We start from the raw sequence: 24,061 nt of genomic DNA, 5'->3' as shown, positions 1-24,061 counted from the left end.
GGTTTGTGCAAACGTACGTATCGACCCATCTTAGGTTTTTCATTGCCTGATCCCATTCCTCCTTTAGGAGATGCGTCTCTTGTAAAATAAGGATCTCACTTTCAGTTGTCTTAAGGTATTCTAGGATTTTATTCCTCCTGCTTTTTGTCCTCATGCCATTTACGTTCCAGCAGAGTATTTTAGTTCTTTTACTGGTTTCTCCCATCTGTCATGTTTATTGTTAGTGCGTTTTGGTTGCAGATTCCAAATGTTTTGGCAGAGGTTTCGACTTTCCGTTCCTTCCATTTTTTCCTGTATTTGAGGATTTTTTTTTGTTTTTTTTCCCCATTTTGCTCCCCACCCATTTTTTATTTTCTGAGTTTTTTTTATTTTTCCGTTCTTGTACTTTGTCCTTACCCTCCCTGGGGAAGCCTCCTTCTTCTTCTTTTCTTGGGGTTTTCATCTTAACCCCTTTGTGGCTCCTTGACTCTTAACTTGATTTGTGTATGGTATTTTTATTTATTGCGCCCTACACCGACCTATTTTATGTATTCTTGTATGCGTTTTTTTTTTTTAAAGATAATTTTTAGCTTGTGGGATTCTCCACCCAAATATTATCACGCATGAGCCCGAGAATATTTTTCACCTCTTCAGGATCTCTAATATTCCTCATTTTATTGCGCCACATGATTCTTAACGAGGGCGGAAACTTCATTTGTACTGTGGCACCCAATGATTGTAGCTCTGGCATAAGTTTCCCCAACTCCCATTGTCTGTCTTGTGATGCTTTGGACATGTCGGACCTTATCGTGAAGGACCATGAACCTTTGCTGAAGTTACCTTTTTTCAGGGCCTCACCGAGAATCTTCTCTTTTAATGTGTACATTTTGAAGTTATTGAGTATTTTCCTTGGTGTTTTCCTTTCTTTATTTTTTCCGAATGGGTCTCTATGGACTCTTTGCATGTCTTCCTCTAGGTGTTCTGCATTGATCCAGGGAAAATGTTCCACCAGGAGTTCTACGATAAATTTCTTGATGTCGGTCCCCTCTTCATTTTCTGGCACATTTAAGATTCGTATGTTGTTTTTCCTGGCTTGGTTTTCAAGCGATTCCAGCTTTTCGCTCATATGTCTCCCCTCCTGTTTTAGTGTACTTAACTCTTTTCGATTACTTTCCACCCTTTTGTTCAAGACACTTACTTCTTCTTCCACAGCTGTCACTCTCGCTCCTAGTGCATTGAGTTTACAGTCCAACTTCTCACATACTTCTTGAATTTTGTCTTGTTTAGCCTCTGATATGGTAAACTTGTCCCTCATCTCAGTCCATATTTTCTCCAGAAACTTGTCCGTCTGATTTCTGGAACTTGCTTTATCAGTCTCTTGTGTCTTCTGCACAACCATAGTCTCGGTTTCCTCATTCGTCACTAATTCTTCGTTATTTTTGTCCCGAGTGCTTTTTGCTGTGGCTGCCTCTGCCCCTGACATATCTTGAGATACAGGGATAGTTTCTGATTTCTCTATGGACTGCATATGAGTATGGTTTTTATCTTCCGTCTTCTTCTTAGGCACTGCTCTGTTAGTGCTTGATATTTTAGGGCTTTCGTTTTGAAGATTAAAGACAGTTGCTTTTGTGGAGGATTGGTTATTTTGTAACTGTGCAAGTACAGGCTCGGGGCTTTCTGATAATGGCTCAAGGCGATTCACCGTGTGTAGCTGCTGTTGTTTTTGAACTTTAAAGAAAGTTCTCAGAGAGGGGGTAATTTTGAGCTTATTTTTCAAGGCTGAGTCAATTTTATCCTCAGCTGTTTGTTTCCCGCTGTCAGTGTTGTTCTTGGCGGTTTCTTGGGGCTTCTTTTTAGTTTTTTTTTTTAACTTCCCTTGGAGTGATATTCTTTGGATACTGCTCCTGTTTGAGAAAGTTTCTGTTTCTGAGGCTGTAGCTGGATACTACGCTCAGCGACCCCCTTTTTCCTTCTGCACCTCTATAATTTCCTGTTGTTGGAGCCCCTAAGCTCTTGTGCCCGGTAGTTATGTCCTTATCCTGCACTGCTTCTCTGCTTTCTCTGACCTCCCCTTCTTTGCCCCCCTCCTCTCTCTCTCTCCCAGTACCTCGCTCATGTGTTGTGGCAAAATGTAATCTTCCACGTTGTTTGAGTCTTTTATTAGCGCTGTGCCTGATTTTACAAAGTAGTTGTTAAGGGGGTCAGCAATGCACTTCCTCGCGCTAGTTTTGCCGTTTAAATCGGAAGCTGGAGTCTCCCTGCTCGCACTCTCTTTCTTATGTCCCTCGAGCAAAAGTGAAACCAGCTCCGGCTTGTCTCTGCCGCTTATCCCCCCGAACTGAAAGCCGAGCCTCCCGGAAGCCTTTCTGCAGGTCGCTCTAGCTCTCCCCGCCGCTGCCCAGACTCCCGTGTAGCCTGCTATGCCGCTCCTCTCACTCCGCGTACAGGGGATTTCAAACTCCCTCCGTGGCGGGAGTCCGTCCGACACCATGTAACCAACCATTTTCTTTATGTCTTTTACGTCTTTTTTCCGTACTACCCGGAGAGTATGCCAATATACATTTTTTATTCGGTCTGGACCTCTGGGTCTATATTCTTACCGTCTGTTGCATTCCTTTCCTTTCCTTTGACGGTGTCAGTGTAGTCTAGCGCAGTTTTTCTTGAGGACCTCAAGTTAGAATCGCGGAGCTCTCCGACCGGGCGTCTTACCCGGCCGCCATCTTCCCCAAGCTGACCAATAGTCCAACTCTATGCCTTCTTGCGTGGAGATTGAGTGGCAGCAGTTGATAGCATTTGACCTTCTTCCCAAAGTTTGCAATGTTATTTTGGTAGCCATGCAGTCCTATACAAAGACAGCCAGTGAAGCAAATTTGTAAATTATTGTACAGAAAAGTCATTTCTAGCTGCCACATAGTCTTCTCACCACACATTCACAAAACACTACTGCTTGGGCTATCAGGCCCTTCGAGGTGGAAATGTTGCTCGCTCGGTCCTCCGGGGGATTTTCTGGTTTTAGCTGTTTGCAGACCCACCTCCTGTTAAATATTGCTGGATATCTATTCTAAGGTAAGGTATCTGTGGTTAGTAGTCTCCATAAGAACAAGTTCATTACCTTTGGTAATGCTTTTTCAGGTAGAGACTCTAACTGCAGATTGCTCACTGGCCCAGCCATTCTCCCTATTATATGTAAGGGGCTCTTCACCCTAAAATCCTGTTAGATGGAGTATGTGACCATTAAGCAAAATCTAACCTAACTACCCATCCTGGTGTGGAAATAGTCATGGAAGAAACTGATTTCAGCTCTCCAGAGTGGCACCTACGTGGGGACGTGCACATCACTAACAACGTGGAACTGATCAGTGCTCAAAATGTTCTTGGTCCACTCTGACGCCTGGGGAATATTCCATGGTGAGGAACCTACTGTTAGACTCTTGACTAAAAAAAGCATGACCAAAGAAAAGTAACTTGTTTGTCAAGTTCGCAGATGCTCACTCCTGCAGGACTTTCTTGTTTGAGTGCATACACAGATCCACCACTGTTTTGGTATCTGTTCAGAAGATGAGGAATCTGCGTGTAGAAGTTGCTATGATAAGAACAAGTTAGTTCTGTAACATTCTCTCTATTCTGTGTAGCCATAGATTCCTCACTGACCCTCCATTCATTTCATTTATGGTCACACCTTTTTGCATTTGTAGTTGTGTGTTCCCTAGGGAGCCCATTGTCGTTTTTCCCTATGTTAGCCTAACTGTGCACGTTGTGGGACGCTTTTGCTGCACACACATTACAAAACATCATACTTATTTTTGTGACACATTGTTATTTACAAAAAGGCTGCACGTTTTTGTATTTCGTTCTTCTGCTGGGATTTAGTTGGAACATCTCTGCTCCTTGTTACTCTCTGTGGTCACACACTAAAACCTAGACATAATAAAGAAATCCAGCTGCTGCTTTCAAACATAAAATTCTTATCATATAAGCTGGGACTCGACCTTTCGAAAATAGAGAGGATTTATTCTTGCAAAGCAACGGTCCAGAGACAAGAGAGCAGTACTAGCTGAGATGTAGAGCATCCATCTATGTATGCCAGGTATGGCGTTCGCCACTAATCCCAGAGAGCTATAATATATAATTATGCTTCCATAGGGAGGGTAGGTTTAGGTTGTCTGTCTGTCAGTCAGTATGACTGGGCTTTTTATTGTGTATGGTCTCTTAATTATGCTAATTATATTGTTGACCTGCATATGTTTTCTAGTTGCAGCACAGTTACATAATCGAGCATGATAGTAAGCTTTCTTCGTGTCTCTTTTTTATTTATTGTGGACATGTATGAGTGAGAAAACAAAGATGGCCTGCTACCGCAATCCCTGAGAGGGTCTAGAATGTCATGTTCCGGGGTGCCAATTCACTTGTTCATCTTGAAACGTTAGGGAGGGAAATGAAGCACTATTAGCTAGTTGAATTTGGACCCTTAGGTGCTGATGTGGTATGGTGACTCAGTCCCTGCATATTGATGTTCTGTGGTCCCAAGCATAGTTCTGTTTCTGACTAGAATCCCTGCAACAGAGTACTGCATCTGGGGGCATGGATACTCTCGAAAGATACTCACATCGGCGCATGGGAGAGGCTCCCATATGTGCTCCCCACATCGTTTCTAGAGCAGAACAGCATCAGTATGAGCCACTAGGTACCACCTACTGGCGTGCAGAGGTACTGCTGAAAAGGTTCTAGATCCATTATGACACCTGGGAAATTTGGAGAAGGCGAGGAATCTGCAGCTGAATGGAGTCTGTACCAGAAAGCATGTTACCAATGTAAATAACTTGTTCATCAGAACAAAACACCTGGAATAACATTACCATAAGTGTGTAACATGCCCATTTCACAGTTTTCTTAGTCTTTTTCTCGTAGAACCACATCGAGTAGTCGAGAAGTATACGGTCAAATGCAGGCATTAAATGATGAAATACCTTGAAGGGGAGGCATCTTATAAACACTTTATATGTGTGCCATATACACTGACTGAAGTTCCATAATATGTTGTTTTGCTGTAGCAACTTATGGAAGGACAGATATTTAGCTAATGTTGTCAGTTTAAAACCTGAGTTAGCGGAAGGCTCTCTGTCCTTTTGAGGAGTTAGATGATTTTGAATATAAGTTCTAGATATAAAAGCATTTGTCCCTAAGATTTGTTGTATAACTTTGAACCGGCCCTACGGATACTATTACAATATCAACATAAAACTCAGATTTTCAGGTACTGTTCATTTTATACATGAAACATATTACACACGCTTGCACAACAAAATTCAGTTTTTCACTTGTTTTTCATTCATTATTCATTATATGGGATATTTTGTTTTTTCAGCTTCTTAACAGTAATGTGGTAAATGATCTGCATCTCTTTGAATCGATAATGGACAACCTGACTGGAAGGCAGAAAGACAGCTGTGTCACTGTGCGAATGCTGGCAGTAAGAGGGCTTGGAAATATTGCTTCTGGATCACCAAGTCAGGTAAGGGAGCTAATGTTGTGGAAGGCTCTCATACTAATGCATGTTGGAAACAGACGTTTTTGATGTAGCAGTCACAGAATCTCCATCAATACTAAATTAACCTCATAGCTTGAACTGTAATGTCACTATCGCAGAAACTGTTCACATGCAATATCAATTTGTTTTTGTCTGACAAAGACAGCAGAACATGTAACCTCTGTAAATGATTCTGATACTCATTTAAAAGAGGTATTTGTATAGTCAGGCCTCGTCCCTGGAGACATTAGAGCTGTTCACGTCGCAAATCTGGAGATAGTAGCCTCATGGTGCCTAATACCGGAGGACCTTTTAAGGCCATTTCTGACAGAACCTTTTACCTATAGATTCCTCACCAGACTGTATCTGGAAACTTTTCTATAGATCTCTCTTGCCTTAAGAGGGCACTGACTCTATCTCTGTGCGGGAAGTGACACCACAGTGACGTCATTAGAGCCATAAAGCCGCCACCGCAGTGCACAAATGCCAGTTCTGTTTTTTGTGCTCCATTTGACACCGTTCCAGACCTGCTCCTCTACATTGTTTCTGTCCCTTTAGTAATTTGTCATGAGATTGTCTAAAAAATAAAAAAAATATTGCTGTTAGTAGGGAAATGTCACCTCCCAAGAAGACAATGTCTAAGCTGTGTCACTACTGCAATTGGCACATATCCATCTCAGATCCCGATTAGTACTGCATGTGATGCTTGGAGTCAAGGTAATGTGAGCAGTGTAGCCTCTTGCACCCCTCGACCATTAAAAAGTCCAAGTATTGTATGCTCAGTGTCCTTTGGGTTCGCCGTCAGATCGAGGTCTCCCTACTGATTTCTTGCTCTAAGTCCTCCTTGTGAAGGGTGCTACAGGGGAGTCTGGGCCATTTCAGGCCATTTCTGAGAGTGTTCCACCTCAAGTGGAAGAGAATTAGATATCTGCACTTAGTGAGGCTAGTGGGCTGGAGTGAACCGCGCTTTATCTCGTAGGCTCCTGGAGACCAAGTTTGTCTCCTCCGGCATCCTACCATTTGTAGTCTTGTAGTTCGGGCTAATACAGCTTCACAGGATATGGATTCTCCGCCTAAGTCTCCCTTGAATAGAGTCTTGGAGTGAAAATGCATGTGGCAAGCACATCTTTTCTTCGACTAGTTCTGCTTTAAGGTCCACAAACATGTCTAGTCTTCTTGGGTGTTTATCCCTCGTTTTGTGGGATTCTTTGGAGACTGTGTTGCTATCTTCTCCGGATAACCTCCGTTCTGATACTTAACAGCTGATAATTAGATGTGGCATGGATACTACAGATTTAGTAGGTTGAGCCATGTCATCTTTGCTGGCACTACGGTATTGTGCATGGTTAAGAACTTCAGGTTTTTTAAAGGCTGTCCAGGCTACTTTGGTTGATATGCACTTTAATGGTGCCCATCTTTTTGGGGCTCAGGCCGACTCTGCATTGATGTGCTTCTGTGACAAGCGAAGTGGTACAGAGTCTTAATATCGCTTTCTCTGTTATGTTCTTTAGTTGTCCCTATACTTGGGTTGTATAGATGACAGAGGATTTTTGTTTTTTTGTAAGGCGCTAGCCTTGTTAGGGCATTGGCATGCCCGTCTTTTGTTTACACCAGATTGGTGTTCCTGCATGTAGCAGATGTTGTTTCAATACTGTCTTTAACAGCTTATGTGGTACATGATGCCTGAAGTGGTTTTTTTTTCCTTTTTTAGGTTTCGCCTGCACAGCGCTTGTGCTGTGCTTGTGAAATAAATGTATTTAATACATCTTAAAAGGACTGACATCCCGCCTTCACTACTTCTTCACTTCTTATTGGTATTGTGCTTGTCACTTTAATTTTCCTAGTTTCTATTGGTTGTAGGCATTCTATTTCCTGTTTTTCTGTGTGTCTCTGTATTATCAGTTTCCCATCGGCAAGTACTGTGTTAATCCGCTTTGCTTGCGAAGCAGCATTGCTTCTTGAAATGAAGCAGCAAAATGCCAAAAAAACACCATCAATGTAACATAATCTGTTACAATGTACTGCGCTACGAGAACAGCATTTGTTGAAACAAAAGTCTGTGATGGGCACAACATTTTACAAAGATCCATGAACCCACTGATGCTGCTCCATTTGACAACTTTAATAATCAATCCCCAGATACCATGATCTGTTCCTAGTTGATGTGTGCTACCAGCACTAGGAACTACTTTGTGTGTGCTGCTCGGCTTTCTTCCTTTCGGCAGTGATTGAGTCGCGATGGTGCCTGTGGTCAGTATCTTGGTGCTCTAATTTCTTTATGGTACCTGGTTTTTTTCCAGGCTGTAGTCTACTTTAAGAGTTTTTGGCATCAGCTTTGGGCCTCCATTTTGCAGAGAAGGAGGGAACGTTGCGCTGCTGCCAGGTGGCCTATAGCAGAACCGTTTAGAGCGAGCCCTTAATACCATGCGCTCTGAGTAGCCTCTGAGATTGGCAAGCACAGACCATGTGTCGCGTGTGCACGATGATACTCTATATGCGTGTGACTATCTCCCTGCATGTCCGAGGCGTGTGTCTATGCAAAGACAGAGTTCCTGCTTGCTAGCTTTGTCTAGTGTGAAATGGCTTTGCCAGTACTTGTTGATTTTAGTCTGTCACATAACTTTTACAAATTATGCTGTGCGATACTGTTCACAAAATAGCGGTGTTATTTCGGGGTAGATAAGTCTATGTATGTCTTAATGGAAGATTAAATAACACTGCTTTGCACTCACTGAGTTTTATCTGCCCCTAATAACAAGAGTTATTTTGTATACACTCCATAATTTGTGACCAAAATAGACAGCTGCTGCGGGGAGGACATTGGATTTGCTTAATTCTTTTGATTGACTGCATGAGCGTCACAGAATATTCCTAATATCAAGTCACCGTTGTTCAACTTTTTGCAATAAAATGCAGCGTTCAACCCGCCCTCATTTCCTGGTTCAGGTTTGGTAGTATGTGCTCTGTAAAATACTGGCATTGTGCAGGTGACAATAAGACTACAATAATGAAAGTAGCACTGGAGGCAGAAGTACAAAAAAAACATGCCTAGAAAGCCCAATTTTTAGATGCAGACAGTTCCTGGAAAAACATAGATCACATGTTTAGAAAAAAAATATAAAAATTTAAGTTTAGAAACAGCTTTTTTGAATAGCGCCTCCAACAGCATCTATTTTCATTGCTACTCACAGTACTACCTCCACCGTTTTGAGTTATATACCTTGGAATCATGTTTGAGGTCCTGGGAGGAGCTTTTGGTGCACACAAATTTGAGTTACAGTAAATTGCCTACTGGTTTAAAATAATTGACATTTAATTTACTATGTACTAGGGGTGGGCGGAATTTGCGTAATTGCATTACGCAACTCTTCGCGAAAATGTTGAAAATCTCTGCAAACACGCAGAAATATCGCGAAGACGTGGAAGTTCTTTTCCTGCCTGTTCGCGATATTTTCTGCGTGATCGTGTTGGAAATGTGTCGCCAACTTGCACATGCGGTCGCCTATGGGCGCGGCCATCTTGTTTTCACTTGCCCGCCCGCGATGCTTATTTCCTGTTCCTGGTCGCGCAATGCATGCTCGCGCCCGTTCGCTATCTGTATTTCCTGTTCGGGAACGCTTTTACATGTTCGTGCCGCTTTTTGCGTGCTATGGGGCAAAATATCGCACAAATTTGCCCACGCGGTGGCAATGGGCGCGACCATCTTGTTTTTAACTCTATTGCTATGGTTCTGGGGGCCTGCTTTTGAATCCTCCCTCTATCTTTTCAATCTTTTGTTTCTAGAAACTTTTTTTTTATCTTTCTTATTTATTATCTCTCAGACTATTTTCCTGCTTCTATATTTTTGGTTTTTGTGTATTTTTTGTGTATTTTTAACTACTTTTTCACTCTTTTTCTATTGCCTGCTCTTTTCATTTCTTTTACTTACTTTAAAAAAACGGTTTACCTTTTCTCTACCGCCCTGCCTACCCCAGAACCATGTGGAAAGGGCAAAGGGCTCAACGCCGGAGCCCGAGCCGCGACCGCCTTCATTGCGGAAGGCAGCGCCCACAAGGGGTGCAGGTACGGGCCTTATTTGGGGAGGTGGAGTTGGCTGCACTGGTTTTCTTTGTGCAGCGCCACCTCCCCTTAACCCTGGCAACAGGTGGCAAGCCTAGGTCTGGGTACGGGCTCCGGGAGCGTCGGCAGCGGTGGGGGAAGGTGCACCGGGCAGTGTTTTGCTGCTCTGGGGTCCGGCGCACCCAGAGCCAGTTGACGCACCGGTGGTCCGATATCCTGGACCGGGAGCAGGACCTGCTAGGAGTGGAGGTCCTGGGTCTTGGTGATTAACTATTTAATTATTGCTAATTAGTGTCTGTTCTTCTGCTCTGTGTTATATATTGCGAATATCTTTTTTATTCAAGCAGCTAGAATGCTGCTGCTTAAATTACAGGCAAATTACGTTTAAAAGTCTTCTTTGATTGTTATGACACAGGTGCTCTTCTGCGCCACTAATTTAACTCGTTTGCAACTTTGCGTTTGCGCACGCTTAACGTGGTTATGTAAGAGTTTATTTTAGAGAAATTAAGTTACGTATGTCAAGGGTCCTCCCCTGTAGAGGAGGATGTTTGTCCACGGGAGCAAAGACGAATGTCCCACACAATTCCAAACAGCAACGACCCAAGTGAGAAGAGATAACTCGCTCAAAGTCAGTTGCTCCCAAAAAGTGTGGGGGGAATTTTCCCAAGGAGTATACCACTCTCCCCCAGCAGGGACGATGTAGCTGCAGTCTTGATGGCAGGAGATAGCTGGAACGAAAGGTACAACAACACTAACTTCACCAGTAATTTACAGGACTGATACATAAGTGTTCAACATAGCATTCCACTTACCTCACAGGTGAGCGTCAGGGCTTTAAGCTGGTAGTCCAGTCGAGAACCAAGAGATACTGAAGGGGCCCTGGGAGACTACCAGCAAGGATACCTCCAAGGCAGAAGGTAATCAATTCCAGTCCTGCTCTTAAACTGAATACAGAGCAAGACTGGGCCACAAGAGCCGCTGCTGACTGGCTCGTATCACTTTTAGAGCTAAAGACAAAGTGATACGGAAACTCCCACTTCCGACTCATAAACTAAAGACAGAGCGGAGTGAGTAACATATATCACACGACACACACAATACACACACCCCGTCCGGCTCTTAAACTTAAGACGGAGCGGAACGGGTGTACACACAACAAGACAACAAGACAACGCAAGTATTGCAGACAACACGTTCCGCTCGTGTAATGCAGATGGAACGAAGCGCGTAAACAATAACAACAAAGAAAGCCTCCGTCCACTCTAAACAAACACCAGAGAGGAACGGCGAAGAGGTAAGGGCTAGGGGACAAGCCTCACAAACCAAAAACGGGGCGAGAAGGACCGGAAGGCACTCAAGGCAGAAAAGGGAGAAAGGCACCGGGGAAGGAGGTGCCGGGAAATGAGAAGCAGGGTGGAGGAAGAGATACGGGTAACGAAAAAGGGATACCGGGAACCCAACAGGGAATCTAGGGCAGGTACAACAGGCTCAGGAATCAAAGGAGAAAACGGGAACACGAAGGCAAACAGGAACCAGGAACGCTACGGGACCTCACTGAGCAGGACGCTGAGTAAAGGGGGCGTGGTCACTAACCAAGCAGTAAGCCAAGCAATGATTCTTGGGTGAACCTCTCTTTTCTGCTCGTTAGGGAGAGTCTCAAAGTACCGCAACACAATGCAGTAGGTGAATTAGGGAATGTCAAACAAGACCTCAGGGGTTTTAATACGAATGCGGAAAGGAGCACTCTATGCCGCCCTGCGGAATCTACGTTGAACACTCATGCCTGTGATCAGATCCGACCACCCCTAACAACGTAATGCTATAGTGACTCTAGTCCTTACTTTGTCTTGTCACTAAGAGATAGGGGTGGATTGATACTTGGGTTCAGTTACTTAGTATGACTTTGTAATTTTTTGTGGTATGGGTGATGCCCCCTCTGTTAAGTCACGCGCTGCTAGTGCTTACCCCAGTCTTTAGTAGAACCTTTTTTAGTTTGTTCAATGAGTGGTAATAGGCTTAGCACTAGCAGAACATCAGCACCAATCAATCAACCAACAATTTGGTGTATGCAAAAATGTAGTCCTGTATCCTCCTTTTGACCATTTATACACTTTTGAGGACTAAAAGAAGTGGAAATGCATACTTAATGTACAATTGGCAGGCATAGAATAGGTGGGCTAGGTCAGGTGGTAAGTACTACTTAGGCTTAGTTAGTATTCTGGAATCAGAATGGAAGACTGGATTAGTGTTGATAAATAGTAAGTAGTCGATCCGCGAATCCCCCGATACTTGTTGACCAGATGAGATAGGTCAATTTGTTTATTGCAATTGTTATTCACATAAATGTTTTTTCGACTGTCCTTGAAAATATTTTATTTGTTTCACACCAATCATCGATGTTTTTCTCTTTCTTATATCTTTCATGTTCAGCACCCAGGGGCAAGTAGACAGGGTCTCAGTCGGCCGGAGGAGCAGAACAGCAACAGGAGGACAACAACGAGGGCTCTTCTGCTGGCTCTTGTAAGTCTTCTTGTTTTTAATTTCTGATGGATACATCTGCCAGTGTATTCCTCACCTTGTGAATATTCCCTTGCGTCAGCAACATTCGGAAATTCTTTTTGTAGCTTCGCGCCGACGTGGACGACGTCACAGAGGCACGACACCGCGCGCGACTCCGCTTCCCTTTTTGCCACGTCGTCGACGCTAACTGTTTCCAGGGATCCTCTGTAGCTGTTGGTAACTTTGTTACTGTTTCTTTCATTTCAGTGTCCTTTTGCTTCTTTGTGTCGAAATGTCCACGAAGAAGACTGGATTCAAGCCCTGTGGAGAGTACGGCAAGAAGGTGTCTATGACGGATCCGCCCGAGTGCCGTGTCTGGTGTTTGAGTTCGGACCATGACGTCGAGGAATGTTCATCCTGCAAGAAAATGAATCCTAAGGCTCTCTGTGAGAGGGAGGCGAAACTCCTTGTTGCAAAGTTGAAGATCAGGAAGGACAAGAAGAGGTCGAGGTCACGGAATCGTCGTTCGAGGTCGAGGTCTTGCTTGAAGTCGCGCTCGAGGACGTCTTTAGGGCATGACTCCAAGTCTTCAAGGAAGAAGCACAAGAAGAGATCTCATGAGTCTCGCCATCATTCTGGGAAGGACTCGAGCTCGAGACCGAAGTCGCAGGTGAAGTTACTTAGCAAAGAAGTGGAGGCTCCGACTCCAGGAGTTCAAGTCTCCGAAGGTGAGGCTTCGCCTGTTCATTCACCGAAGCCGATGTCGAATTCTTCTCCGGCTCCGACTCATTCTTCTGACCAGGAGGGTGAAGGAGATGAAGAAGATGGAGGAGAAGAGGAGGCTCCGTTGCCTGCGGGTTCGTTGACCCCGGTGCACCAGCCTGAGGTTGAGGTCGAAGTCGAGAAGACTCCGCTCCCTCGAGAGCAGCCTGTGAGCTCTTATCCAGCTTTTCCTGCTCCAGGTCAGGACCCTACTCAGTTCTTGAATGCTATGTATGTAGTGTATTCAAGAGCTATGTACCCCTCTGGTGCACCGGTTGGTCCCACGGGTCCATTAGCATACAATCTGGGTATCCCCCAGTCTTATGCTCCTGCGCCATTTATGCCGGCTCCGACGCCGCCTTGGCTTTACTCCGCGCCGCCGAAGCCTTCGATGCCAAGACCATCGACGCCGACACCCTCGATGCCGAAACCGATTCGACCTCGTGTTCAGCGGTCTGGTCCTCCGGCTTCGGGCCCGACGCCGGCCCGGCTCAGACGGAGTCGATTCTGGATCCGTCGACTTCATTCATGCAGGGGTTTTGTGAAGCAGGAATGGAAGAGGGTGAGCTGCAAGATTCAGAGGACCTTTTCGATGATCTGAGAGAGGCTAGTGGTCTTGAACTGTCCCCTGATTGGGATTTTTCCTCTATTTCTGACGCCCCTTCTAAGGATGTGACACCTTATCACGTGGTCATAAGAAAGGCTGCAGACTTGTGTAATTTAACACTTCCAACTGCAGAGTATAAAGCTAATTTACTGACTGAAGTCCTTCATTCGCCTACCTCTGTGGTCGAGCCTATGCTCCCTTTTAATGATGCTTTGGTGGAGCCTATAACTGAGCTCTGGAAAAGACCTCTTACAGCCCCTGCTGTTTCGAAGGGGATTGCAAGAAGGTACAGGGTGGCGCCTGGTGACCCGAACTATTTATCCACACACCCCTTGCCAGAGAGCTTGGTTGTGCAGGCGGCCTGCTCGAAAAAATCTGCGGGCGCTTTTCCACAGGTTCCTGGGGATAAGGAATCAAAGAAGCAGGACCAGGCTGCTAAAAAAGTATTTTCCTCGGCAGGCATGGCGCTTACATCAACTAATCCAACTTGTCTAATGGGACGCTATATCCATGCATTGATGGATTCAGTAAAACAGCTGGTTCCAAAGCTTCCTGAGGAGGATAGGAAGGATTTTCAAGAAGTGATTATTAACACTCAGGCTGCCGCTAGACAGGTCATTCAGAGTGGTCTGGACACTGCTGACTCGGTAGCAAGAATGATGGGTTCTTCTGTGGCCACAAGAAGAGCGGCATGGATTAAATCATCTGAGTTCTCTGCGGATGTCCAAGCTGCCTTGATGGATTTGCCCTTTGATGGGTCAGGTTTGTTTGGAAAGAAGGCTGATGCTGCCTTAGAAAGATTCAAGGACTGCAGAGCGACAGCGAGATCTTTGGGCCTGCAGTCCAGAGGTACTACCGGGAAGAGGTTCAGAGGTTTTGGCAGGTCTTCTTTTCGGACCTACAGGCAGCCTCAGCAGCAGCAACAGCAGCAAAATACGCTGTATAAGTCGTACAGAGGCAGACAAAGAGCTCGTCCTAGAGGTCGTCAGGCCTCCTCCTCCTCTACCTCTTCCAAACCCCCTGCCACCACAGCAAAGCAGCCCTAGATCCGCCATTCCGGATCATGTGGGCCCAGTGGGGGGCCGGCTTACCCATTTTCTACGAGATTGGGAATTGATTACATCGGATCTTTGGGTTCTCAATCTCGTGGAGAATGGGTATGCTCTTCCCTTTTGGGAATTTCCCCCCAATTACCCTCCTTGCCAAGGTTTTTGTGCGGAGGACCATCTGCTACTCTTGCAGGAAGAAGTCCTGGCTCTGTTCAGAAAGGGTGCGATATAGGTGGTTCCAGAGCAGGAGAGGGGTCAGGGGTGCTATTCCTGGTATTTCCTGATCCCCAAAAAGGATGGCAGACTTCGTCCAATCCTGGATCTCAGGATCTTGGACCTTTACCTGAAGCAGGAGAAGTTCAAGATGCTCACCCTTGCGCAGATTTTTCAAGCGCTGCTGGAAGAAGACTGGATGGTGTCGATCGAATTGCAGGATGCGTATTTCCACATCCCCATTCTGAAGTTGCACAGGAAGTATCTCCGTTTTACGGTAGGATCGCAGCACCACCAGTTTGCGGTCCTTCCGTTTGGTCTTACTACTGCGCCTCGAGTCTTCACCAAGGTGATGGCAGTGGTGGCTGCACATCTCAGAAGGTCAGGGGTTCCGGTATTCCCTTATCTGGACGATTGGCTGATCAAAGCAGAATCTCTGGAGAAAGTGCTCCATCATCTGCAAGTCACAACTCAGTTGTTGTACAGGTTGGGTTTTTCAATAAATGTACCCAAATCTCACCTGGTGCCCTCCCAGCGCAACCTGTTCATAGGTGCAGTACTGGATACTACTGTATGTCGGGCATTCCCTCCACCTCAAAGGATTCGCGACATACAGGAAATTATTCCTTTATTTCACAATGGAGCGGTCAGTCCAGACCTGAAGGTCCTTCGTCTGCTCGGTCTGATGGCTTCTTGCATTCTGTTGGTCATCCATGCACGCTGGCATATGAGGACACTCCAGTGATGCCTCAGCAGGCAGTGGTATCAACACAACGGAGATCTCAGGGAGTCGATCAGGATCTCCAGAGAAACTGCAGCGGATCTGTCTTGGTGGAGTGTGGAGGGCATTCTGTCTCAAGGAAAGCCTTTCCAACTTCCTCCAGCGGTGGCCACAGTGATAACTGATGCGTCCACTCTAGGGTGGGGTGCTCATCTGGGGGATCTGGAGATCAAGGATCTTTGGTCTCCAGAGGAAAGGTTGCTTCACATCAACCTTCTGGAATTGCGGGCGATACGTCTGGCGCTCAAGGCCTTCTTCCCTTCGCGGTCGGTCGGTTCAGGTCCTGACGAACAACACCACCATGGTATATAAACAAGCAGGGAGGAGTAGGGTCGCAGTGTCTCTGCAGAGAGGCTCTGCGTCTCTGGTCCTGGGTTCAGGATCATCAGATTTGTCTGATGGCAAATCATCTGGCCGGAGTTCTGAACGTGCATGAAGACAGTCTCAGTCGGCAGTTCTCAGCCGACCACGAGTGGAGACTTCATCCAGAGGTAGCTCTTCACGTCTTTCGGACGTGGGGGACTCCTCAGGTGGATCCGTTCGCCACTCGCGAGAATGCTCACTGCCCGACATTCTGCAGCCTCCAGTTTCCGATGCAGGGAGCCTTGGGGGACGCGTTTCAGTTGAGTTGGGACTCGCAACACCTTTACGCGTTTCCTCCCATACCCTTGATTCCTCTGGTTCTGAGGAAGCTTCGCCAAGACCGGGCCCAAGTTATATTGGTCGCCCCGGATTGGCCAAGAAGGGTGTGGTACACAGATCTTCTCCACCTCTCCTCGTGCCCGCCGCTCTGTCTCCCTTTCAGGGCAGATCTCCTCTCTCAGATGGAGGGGCAGGTTCTACACCCCCACCTCCAGACCTTACACCGTCATGCCTGGAGATTGAACGGGGCAACCTGATTTGTTTTCTCTCCCACATGATGTGGTGGATGTCATTCTTTCGGCCAGGCGTGACTCCACTAAGTCAATCTATTCTTACAGATGGTCTAAATTTGTGACTTGGTGTGGGGAGAAGTCCATTGACCCTTTGAGGTCTCGTTTGTCAGATATACTTCTATTTGCTCTTTCTTTGGCGCAGCATGGTTTTGCTGTGGCTACAGTGAAAGGTTATCTTTCAGCTTTATCGGCTTTTCTCTGCCTGCCGGATCAGCCGTCCTTATTTAAATCTCCTATTGTTTTAAGATTTCTGAAGGGCCTTACAAATAAATTCCCTCCTGCTCCTTTTATTGTGCCTCAATGGGACTTGAATCTGGTGCTTACGTTTCTGATGGGTTCCCCTTTCGAACCTCTACATAATTGTCCCTTGAGATTGTTGTCTTTTAAGACGGTTTTCCTAGTTGCAATTACCTCGGCAAGGAGGGTAAGTGAGCTTCAAGCTCTTAGTTCAAAGCCCCCATTCTTTACCATCCATGCTGAACGAATGGTTCTTAGGACCAGGGCTGCTTTTCTGCCTAAGGTGGTAACTCCCTTCCATCTAGGACAGTCCATTACCCTTCCTAGCTTCTATCCTCCCCCTCACCCATCCGAGGAGGAGGAGCGGCTTCACCGTCTGGACCCTAAGAGGGCGGTGAGGTTTTATCTTGTTAGGACTAAGGACTATCGTGTTGATGAGCAGCTGTTTGTTGGATTTGCTGGTTGCAAGAAAGGAAGAGCGCACACTTTCGAGATGGATAATTCTATGCATCAAGATCTGCTACGCCCTGGCTGGTAAGGAACCTCCAGAGGGTATGAGAGCCCACTTTACTAGAGCAAAGTCTTCAACATCTGCTTTGTCGAGCGGTGTACCTGTTGAGGATATTTGTAAAGTGGCAACTTGGGCCTCCCTCCACACATTCGCGAAGCATTACTGCTTGGATACTGAAGTGAGGAGGGAAGGCCACTTTGCGCGTTCTGTCCTCCAGGATTTTCTGGTATGGGAGAGTGGACACCCTCCTCCGGGAGTGGGGACTGCTGTGGAAATCTATTCACAAGGTGAGGAATCCACTGGCAGATGTATCCATCAGAAGAACAAGTTACTTACCTTCGGTAACGGTTTTTCTGGTGGATACAGTATCTGCCTGTGGATTCCTCACTCACCCACCCGCCTCCCCGTTGTCCACTTTCTATACCTGAGTAACTGTGATGTTAATATGTTTTTATTGTTAAAGGAAAAGTTTTATTTCAATTGCTTTTCTGCATTGCTTTCACACTATGTGTGTTATCTTGACATTTGTGTACTGTGTATATATCTACTGATGTCGGTCCGTCCGTGTGCCTCGAAGGCACAGAAAAAAGGGCGGAACTGATGTCATCACGCCAGCGTGGGCCTATTATGGAGTCGGTGACGTCAGCGGAGTCGCGCGCGGTGTCGTGCCTCTGACGTCGTCCACGTCGGCGCGAAGCTACAAAAAGAATTTCCGAATGTTGCTGACGCAAGGGGATATTCACAAGGTGAGGAATCCACAGGCAGATACTGTATCCACCAGAAAAAGCGTTACCGAAGGTAAGTAACTTGTTCTGTGGGCTCAAAGGTGTCTTATACAACAAGCTGCGAGGTAACGTCACGTGTGCATAAATAAAAGACACAAATATAAATGGTTGCATGGCTCGGGCTAACTAAGCAAAGACTAGAATGACCTAAGGGGCCATATAACTACTAGTGTCTACTACTACCTGATTTGTACTAGTAAATAAAAAAAAATCGTAAATCATACGTTCTTATATAGCGCCTTTCACCGTAAGGTCTCAAGGCGCTTGCTTTGGGAACCCGTCCTGGCTTTTCCCTGCGAGATAACCCCTACTGGGCATCCTCAAGGTGAAAGCCAGGCATCCCATCGCGGTGGGGCCGTAGTGGAGATTAAGCAAGCTAGAGTTGCAGAGTATGAACCCATGATTCGAGTCCGTGGACATTTTGAGCTCATGACCCTGCCGCGTCAGGGATTGAACCCTGGTCCCGGGTCTGACCTCTGCGTCCGGGTCTGCCTCCTCTAACCGGTGAGTCACACTTCTCCACTACTAGTGATGTATGTTGTATATGTATGTATCACTATTAACTCATTTTTCAATCTTGTTACTGACCAATAGGGGGAGGTGTATATGACACCTAAAAAATGTGTAATGTTTTTTCTAGGCGCACTACCGACCTCCAGTGCCGGGGCCAGCAGCGAAGGCGACGCAGCTGGCGAGGATGCGGCAGTTGCGGTTGGAGCTGCAGGGGGTGAGCCAGCACCAGTGGCGGGCGGTGGTAAGTTAGATTCATAATCCTTAACTATTGACATTACACTCACTGCAAGGGTGTACTGTATGTATACTGTACTGTTGAGACTTAGTAAGAAGTTGTTGTGAATGTTTGAAGAGTGAAGACACCCTTTAATTGGCATTAGTAAAGGCATTAGCGGCGGGAGTATTGAGTAACCAATGGCCTCTTGTATCTGATTTCAACTCCGATTTGAAAGTTTTATGGAGAAGACTAAAAGTCAGATCAGATCACCTGGTGTTGAACTAAAAAGGGAAAGACGGGTGGATGGAAGAAGGACGGGCGAGATTTAATATTTATGACTGACAGAGAGAAGGATACATGTGATGCATGCATACAATGCATGCATAAGTGGCTGATAGGAATCAGATGCATGGTTGGTTGAATGCCTGAAAAAATCCCACAAATGTTAAAGCCCAAGCAAGTGGGAGGATAGATACATACCACAAATATCTGAAAGAAACAGGTTAGTGTTAGATTCCTTACCTTAGAATATCCCCAGGCGTCAGACTGGATCCGGAAAGTTTTCATCAGCAGTACTCCTGCGCGTCGGTAGGCGTCTGCGGCTCCGCGTCTGTCGTCGGCGTCGTGATCGCCGGGATGACGTCGGAGTACTCAGTTCTTCTTTTTTCCGCACCAGCAAGCGCAGATCCGGGAAGAGCAGTACTCTTAGCCCTTTTTTGACTACCTTTTTTGATCTATTTTGATCACTTCTCGAGTCGACATTCGACTCGCGGTGCCAATAGGGATGCCTGGGTTTAAACCTTGCGAGGACTGTCACCGCTTGATGTCGGTGACTGACCCCCACCATTGGTACCTTTACCTTCTCGGGGCCGACCACGAAGACAAGTTGCGCTCCGACTGCCCTGCCTTGACCTCGAAGGGTAGACGGGGAGCGGTCCCGTAAGCAACTCAAGCTCCGTCAGTCGGCTTCGCGCCGCTCGAGTTCCTGGTCTAGAAGGAAGTTGAGGGACCGGTCGCGGAGCTGCAGTCATCGCCGCTCGACGAGTCACCACCACTCGGGCTCCAAGTCCTCAGGTAAGTCGAGGCATTCGAAAAGAAGTCGAAGAGACGTCATCGCTCTTCTGACTCCCCCCGACGCTCGCGCGATGCGGCCGGGGGTCCGGTGGAGCCGCAAGCGCCGCGTCCAGCCCCTTACCCGCCGGTCCCTGAGCTGCACGCGACGCCGGAGGAGATACGTGACTTCCTCATGGCCATGTGGACTCACTTCCCTCCGTCGGAACCTGTTGAGGCGCCTTCGGGGCCATGGGTCCGTCTGGGAGCCCTAGCGGGCCGGCGGCTCCGACCCCGGGGCCTTTGGGTGCTTCGGCCCCGGCGCCGTCGTCGACTCCGATCCCGACACCGCAGGGCCCCACAGGATCCAGGCCTGGATCCAGGTCGTCACCAGTCAACCTTACGACTCCTCCGCTGGCGCCGACCCCAAGGGTGTCGCCCACGACGTCGTCCCCAGTCCCAGCCCCGGTCCGTTCGACCGGCGCCGTCTCAGGCACCGATGGTTGAGCAATTCACCTACGACCCAGCTCCATCAGTATTCTCTGACTATCAGGAGATGGATGGCGAGGAGGACTGGGAGGGGTCTGAGGACTCTTTGGCACTTCAGTGCCAGTTGATCCAGGACTGGGCAGACAAGCTTGAGGAGACCAGAGGTCTGGACACTTCGCCAGACACTGGATTCGTCTCGCCTCCCTCCGTGGCTACGGAGGAGGGGGCTGCTTACAGCGTGGTGTTGACTAGGGCAGCCAAGGCCTTGGCTCTTGAGCTCCCTGTTGCGGCCGTGAGGACTAGCCTCCTCACTGAGGTGCTCAAACCGCAGGCAAGCTCCTCGGAGCATCTACTGCCGTATAACGAAGCCCTCCCTGACGTTCTGCTGGGCACCTGGTCCAAGCCCTCCACCGGCCTTCCTGTGGATCAGAACGTGGCCCGATGCCACAGCCTGGCTCCGGGCGACCCTAGCTTCCTGTCCGTTCACCCCACCTCCGAGAGCCTGGTGATCCAGGCCTCTACGTCTCAAACCGCATTCCGGACCACTCCTCTGGATCGGGAATCCAAAAGGTATGATCAGTTTGGGAAGAAACTGTTCTCCTCCTTGAGTTTGGGGCTGCGGTCTTTCAACACCGCCTGCCTTTTGGGCTGTTACACCCACTCTTTGTGGGATACAGTTGCGGAGGTGCTGCCTCAGTGCCCGTAGGAGGCCCGGGCAAAGCTCACCCAAGCCCTGGCGTAAGGGCGGGATGCAGCATGCTACTCAATACGGTGTGGACTCGACACCATGGACTCGCTGGGTAGGGCGATTGCAATGACAGTGGCGGTTCGCCGCCACGTCTGGCTGAGGTCCGCCAACTTTTCAGGGGATGTCCAGGCCTCGCTCGTGGACATGCTCTTCGATGGCCGTCGCCTTTTTGGCAACAAAGCGGACAGTGCGCTGGAACGTTTCAAGGACTCCAGGGCTACGGCCAAGTCCTTGGGCCTAGGCCAGCGCCAGCTAACTTCCGCTTTTCGCCCCTTTCGTGGCCAAGGAAGGGGCGCCCCCACACATCCAGCCAGCCACAGGCCGCAGAACCTGTCTCAACACGGTCGCGATGTGGTTACCGCCGTGGCGGTGCTGGGGGACAACGGCAGGGTCAGTCCACACCCGCTCCTGCAGCATCTGCCTCTAAGCCTTCCTAGTCCAGCATTTCAGGACCATTCAATGCCAGTGGGGGGCAGGGTTCGCCATCACCTCCTCCACTGGCGTACCATCATGTCGGACAGGTGGGTGCTGCAAATCGTCCGAAGGGACTACTCCCTCCCCTTCGAGGCGACCCCTCCAGCCATGCCACGCAGTACCACCCCATGTTGTGGGATCACTTGAAACTTCTGCAGGAGGAAGTTATGGCCCTCTTGGCCAAGGGGGCTATTGAGCGCGTTCCTAGGCCAGAAGTACAACGTGGTTGCTATTCCCACTACTTTCTGGTACCCAAGAAGGACAAAGGAGGCCTACGCCCTATCTTTGATCTACAGAGCGGCAACGGCTTCCTCCGGAAGGAGAAGTTCAAGATGCTGACTTTGGCTCAGGTCCTGGCTACCATGGACCCAGGAGACTGGATGGTAGCGTTGGACTTGCAGGACACGTATTTCCACATCCCCGTCCTGCAGGCCCACCGGCGCTACCTGCGGTTCACGGTAGGCCACGAGTACTTTCAGTTTACCGTGCTCCCCTTCGGCTTTACCAGTGCCTCGGGTGTTCACGAAAGTGATGGCGGTGGTCGCAGCTCATCTGCGCAGATCAGGGGTTTCAATCTTCCCCAATCGTGACGACTGGTTGTTGAAGGCGGGCTTGCCCCAGACAGCCGTCTCCCACTTCCAGACTACGACCGACCTCCTGCACTCGCTGGGGTTCTCATCAACGTGCCGAAGTCGCACCTGTGCCCCTCTCAGAAGCTCTTTTTCATCTGAGCGGTTCTGGACTCGGCGCAGTTTCGGTTTTTTCCCCTCAAACAGCGGGTTCGGGATATTGAGGCTCTGATTCCGATCTTTCAGCCTTTATCCCGAGTTTCGGTCAGGTTGACGCTGCGGCTCCTGGGGCTGATGGCCTCCTGCAGCCTTCTGGTGCATCACGCCAGGTGGCTCTGCATTGGGACCTGAATTTTCAGTGGGCACAGCATCAGGGCAACCTGTCCAACCACGTCCTGATCTCGGAGGGCACTGAGAGTCAGTTGCAGTGGTGGCTCACGAACCGCTATTGGGTCAGCAGCATATCTGTCTCCCTACCCCAACCGGAGCATGTATTGGTGACAGGTGCGTCCTCCTGGGATGGGGAGGGCCACATGGGAGAGAGGGAGATCAGAGACCTCTGGTCTCCGGCGGAGTCCCGGCTCCATGTCAACCTTCTGGGGCTGCGGGCGATCCGATTTGCACTGAAGGCATTCCTTCCCTCTGTCCGGGGAAGTGTAGTGCAAGTGTTCACGGACAACGCCACCGCCATATGGTACTGCAACAAATAGGGCGGGGTGGGGTCGTGGACCCTTTGTGAGAAAAATAAACAATTGATAATACATGCGGGGAGGAGGAAAGTAGAAAGCACAAACCCAAATAAGAAAAACAAACTTGCATTTATTGCTAAGTGTACATATTCATATTAAAAACATTTGATGCGAGAACATAAAAACCAGGTAATCATATAAACAATCGATTATATACAAATAATGTATTTATAGCACAATTGCACAAAAAGTGTTAAAACAGTGGCGAACAATATTAGTCATCGACGCGCGTTTCGGCGTTATCACGAGAACGCCTTCTTCAGGAGCCACAATACATTCTGAAAGACATATATAAAAAACACATTAAAAACACAAAGGAGTAATCTCAAACTCCCATCATCAACATAGCAATACATGTACATATGGCTGTGCTTGCATACCATTAACTCCCTACTTGTGCAGCTAAACAGTGTAGCTACATAAGGTACAAACTAATCATTATATATTTGAGCAGTGGTATATTGATACAATAAAAGGGGATCTTGGTAAGGTATCTCGACATGAGACTGTTCAAACGGAGGAGATTTCATCCCATTTAAACCTAAAGCAGAATATACGAACCACATGAAAGAAAACCAGTATGCTCTCCCAGTCTTAGAGATGGTAAAGTAAATCAGGGGCCTGTCTCTATTAACATGCACTGAAAACACTAGTGAGCGTCTATCAAGCTGTGGTACTGGGAAAGGAAAAATGGTAGCGAACCTCTAGTTGCCATTCTATACACTGTTAATTTATGTTCGGAATGTAGTTTTAAGCTGAAAATCTCAGGATCTTACCGAGTTTGTTAAAAAGACGAAATTTTTCGTCTGGGTACAAGAAGAAGCCAACTGTCAGTCTCCGGTACTAAAGATAAAGATAAGACCAACCTCTATTTGTAAATACATATTTGATTTAAATTGTTGATGCAATTTCGGGGATAAAGACAACTAACTTACCGAATATGATCCAAGATGGACAGTGGCATAAACCAAGAGGAGCCGCACTCGGAATACCTGCTAGCGTCCAGCACCAGTGTGTTCAGTACTAAGAGTGGAAATACGACAGGCTACCAATTACGAACAAATGCATGGGTGATTCAATTGCAAGTACAATCTCGAGAAAAGAGGCAGGTCGCTTTCAAGGACGAAGAAAGTTAACTCACCGAATATGGTTCGCGGTAACATAAACAAGAGGGAGCCACGCTCAGGATATCCGCTCTCGTTCAGCTTCTCTAACTTCGGTACTAAGGGTGGAAATACGACAACCCCCAGTTACAAACAAATACATGCGAGGTGTGATTGAAAATGCAAGTTCTAAGGGGGGTTGTTT

The 24,061-nt window shown here is 47.6% G+C and overlaps 1 protein-coding gene across 5 annotated transcripts in view; it reads left to right on the top strand.

Annotated features, from left to right (window-relative positions):
• Window positions 1-24,061, top strand: part of MROH1 (maestro heat like repeat family member 1) — a 2,054,050-nt gene that overhangs the window by 1,715,364 nt on the left and 314,625 nt on the right. For all 5 annotated transcript variants that reach the window (XM_078686516.1, XM_078686513.1, XM_078686514.1 and 2 more), the window contains one exon: window positions 5,345-5,491. In XM_078686516.1, coding sequence (XP_078542642.1) covers window positions 5,345-5,491 — 147 coding nt within the window. The remainder of the gene's footprint in view (window positions 1-5,344; window positions 5,492-24,061) is intronic.

The sequence above is a fragment of the Lissotriton helveticus genome, chromosome 4_1 (genome assembly GCF_964261635.1).
Source record: "Lissotriton helveticus chromosome 4_1, aLisHel1.1, whole genome shotgun sequence".
Classification (NCBI taxonomy): Eukaryota; Metazoa; Chordata; class Amphibia; order Caudata; family Salamandridae; genus Lissotriton; species Lissotriton helveticus.
This window is presented reverse-complemented; position numbering and strand designations above follow the sequence as displayed.